Genomic DNA, 2,503 nt, shown 5'->3' on the forward strand with positions numbered 1-2,503 from the left:
CACACACACACACCCCTCCTGTGAAACAGAGATAGAATGGAACGCGAAAGCTAAAACAAAACAAAATAAAATGTAAACATAAAACTTAAACATAAAATATAAATATAAAATAATTAAATAAATATACCTGGACCTGACGCTCCTAGATGTGGCCCAGCCGGATCTGAGTTGAGGGAAGATCCCCCCACTCTTGCCCTGCTGGCCTCTGTCTTCCTAAAGCAGCCCAGGACACTGCTGACCCATGGCCAGCCTGGTGTCCGCCTCGTCCTTCTCTGCAGAGCTGCTCTCCAGCCTGTCCTGGTGGCCCAGTCCAGCTCTCCCAGCCCCTCTGAAGAGGCCACCCATCCCTAGGGAAGATGATAAAGATGCAGCACAGCCCTCAGGGCGCAGCTCGTGGCCAGCCTCCCACTGGACTTTCTGCCACCCTCTGRGCCCAGCAGCTCAGTCAGGTTTTGATCAACTTCCGTATCTGCTTGTTTAGGCCATACTTCCCCATTTTGTCTCAGGGAACAGTGCCGAAAGCCTCACCACAATCAAGACCCATAGCAACCAGTGGTGTCCCCTCAGCCGCCAAGCTCACCATCTCATTGTAGAAGCCCACCCTCTCAACCTAGAAGCCCATCCTTTCAACCTAGAAGTCCACCCTCTCAACCTACAAACCCACCATCTCATTGCAGAAGCCCACCTTCTCAATCTAGAAGTCCACCATCTCACCACAGAAGTGTACAATCTCATCCTACAAGCCCACCATCTCAACCTAGAAGCCCGTAATCTCGTCGTGGAAGCCTACCACATCTTCTCAGGAGCGTGCCAGGTTGCTCAGACACAATTTTGGGTTGCTCAGGCCACGCTCCAACCACTCATCCCAGCCTACGCCTGCCCTGCTCTGCCTTCTCCTGCACTGCCAGGTTCTCCCTTGCCAGTGCTGCCGCAGCTGTGGTCTGAGAGCAGATGCTGCCCTTGCTTTTGCCCGCTATTCCAGACGTATTCCTCGTCTGTCCCTTCCACCTCACCGCAGGGTTATCATGGGAACACTGGATGAACCTGACTCCCTTGACACTCACCTCTTGTAGCTCTAAGGGACCAATGACGTCCCAGCCCCACCAACCTGGAAAAAGGCCTTGTTCTCATTCCCCAAAATAGCCCCGTCCTACTAAAATCCCCTTCCTTGGAGCTCGGTGCTCCTCCTGCAGCCCCCTCCCCCCCGCCACACTCCCAGGAAGGACACAGTGTCACCTCCCTCTCCTCCAACACTTCCCAGCTGAAGCAGGGAGACGCTCCTGCCACTGTACCCACAGSAGTGGGGACAAAGCACGAGCGCGCCAGCAGAATCCCAACAACTTCCTTTATTTATAAAAACAAGCATTTATAAAGAGAGAGGAGAGAAGCCCTGGAGGTGCTTGCAGCACGCAGCAGAAGAGCGGCCTCCCGGCGATGCCGACACGCCGGTGGCCGTCACGTAGAAAGGTCTGTCACGAGGCGCAAAGGGAGGCCCAGGCTCTCAAGACACTGATCGGCGGCAAAAGGTTGGCGGGACGGGGAGCGGGGAAAGGGCGACCTCCGGGCCGGGGAACGCTCACAGGCTGAGGGGGCCCGTGAGGAGCGGCCGTTACGTGCGGGCGTTGCGCTCTGTCTCAGCCAGGCACTCTCGCACCAGTGCCCGAGCGTGGATGATGCCTGGGGGGAGAAGACGAAGGCCGAGTGTGAGTCCAGGTCGCTCTGGGCGGCCCCAGCTCCAAGCACCTCCCCCTAGGCGCTCAAAGCCCCGGGGTGAGCAGAGCCCGCTTATACCCCCCCGTCTCCTCTATGCCCGTGCAGGGCAGCGGGGCTCCTGCTGCTGCCACCGCAGAGGGACCTTGGAGCTCAGTGTCCTCTGCTCGGGCTTCCGATGGGAGCCAGGACATCCCCTCAGTCCCACCCCCACGCAGGAGGGAACCACAGGAGCACTGCTCGTGAGCGCTCGCTCTGGTGCCGCGGGACACGTGCCAGCGGGCACACAGCCTGGCATGGTGACAAGGGGACGGTGCATTTATCCTCCGACAGATGGTACGGCCCTCGCTATCCCAGGGGCAGCTCATACCGCGCTTCAGCCGCTCCATGGCGCTCTTGCTGCCCGCGTAGGTGGGCCGGATCTCCTTGCCCATCTCCTCGATGACGGAGAGCAGGTCCGTGTAGGTGCTCTGGGAGCCCTGCGAGCCGGGCGGCTTCATCGCCTGCGGGGACGGACACGGGCGGAAGGAGGGCGGTGAGGGCGGCGGGGTGGCCCATGACAGGGCCCTACCCGCCGCCCGGAGCTCACCTGCACGTAGCCCATGGACGGCGGGCCGAAGTCATTGAAGAGGGGCCGGAAGGGCGCAGCGGCTCCGGGCACTGAGCCGGACGGCGACGGGACACTCGTGGCTGGCGGCAGGCAGGGAACGCGCCTGTTACCGGCGGACCCAGCAAACCACCACCCCCCCCGCTGCCCCGCGGCTTCCCAGTGTGGAGAGGGGGCGGGCGGGGC

At 60.7% G+C, this 2,503-nt stretch overlaps 1 protein-coding gene across 1 annotated transcript in view; it reads right to left on the reverse strand.

The window, feature by feature from the left end:
• Window positions 1–1,349: 1,349 nt before the first annotated feature.
• The window catches only part of CDK2AP2 (cyclin dependent kinase 2 associated protein 2), a 2,238-nt gene continuing 1,084 nt past the window's right edge, over window positions 1,350–2,503 (reverse strand). Inside the window, exons 2-4 of the mRNA XM_026048821.1 lie at window positions 2,300–2,400; window positions 2,081–2,213; window positions 1,350–1,677 (exon numbers count right to left, since the gene is read on the reverse strand). Of these exons, the coding sequence (XP_025904606.1) occupies window positions 1,610–1,677; window positions 2,081–2,213; window positions 2,300–2,400 (302 nt within the window). The 3' untranslated portion in view covers window positions 1,350–1,609. The remainder of the gene's footprint in view (window positions 1,678–2,080; window positions 2,214–2,299; window positions 2,401–2,503) is intronic.

The sequence above is a fragment of the Nothoprocta perdicaria genome, unplaced genomic scaffold, assembly GCF_003342845.1.
Source record: "Nothoprocta perdicaria isolate Ctin4 unplaced genomic scaffold, notPer1 scaffold_575, whole genome shotgun sequence".
NCBI lineage: Eukaryota > Metazoa > Chordata > Aves > Tinamiformes > Tinamidae > Nothoprocta > Nothoprocta perdicaria.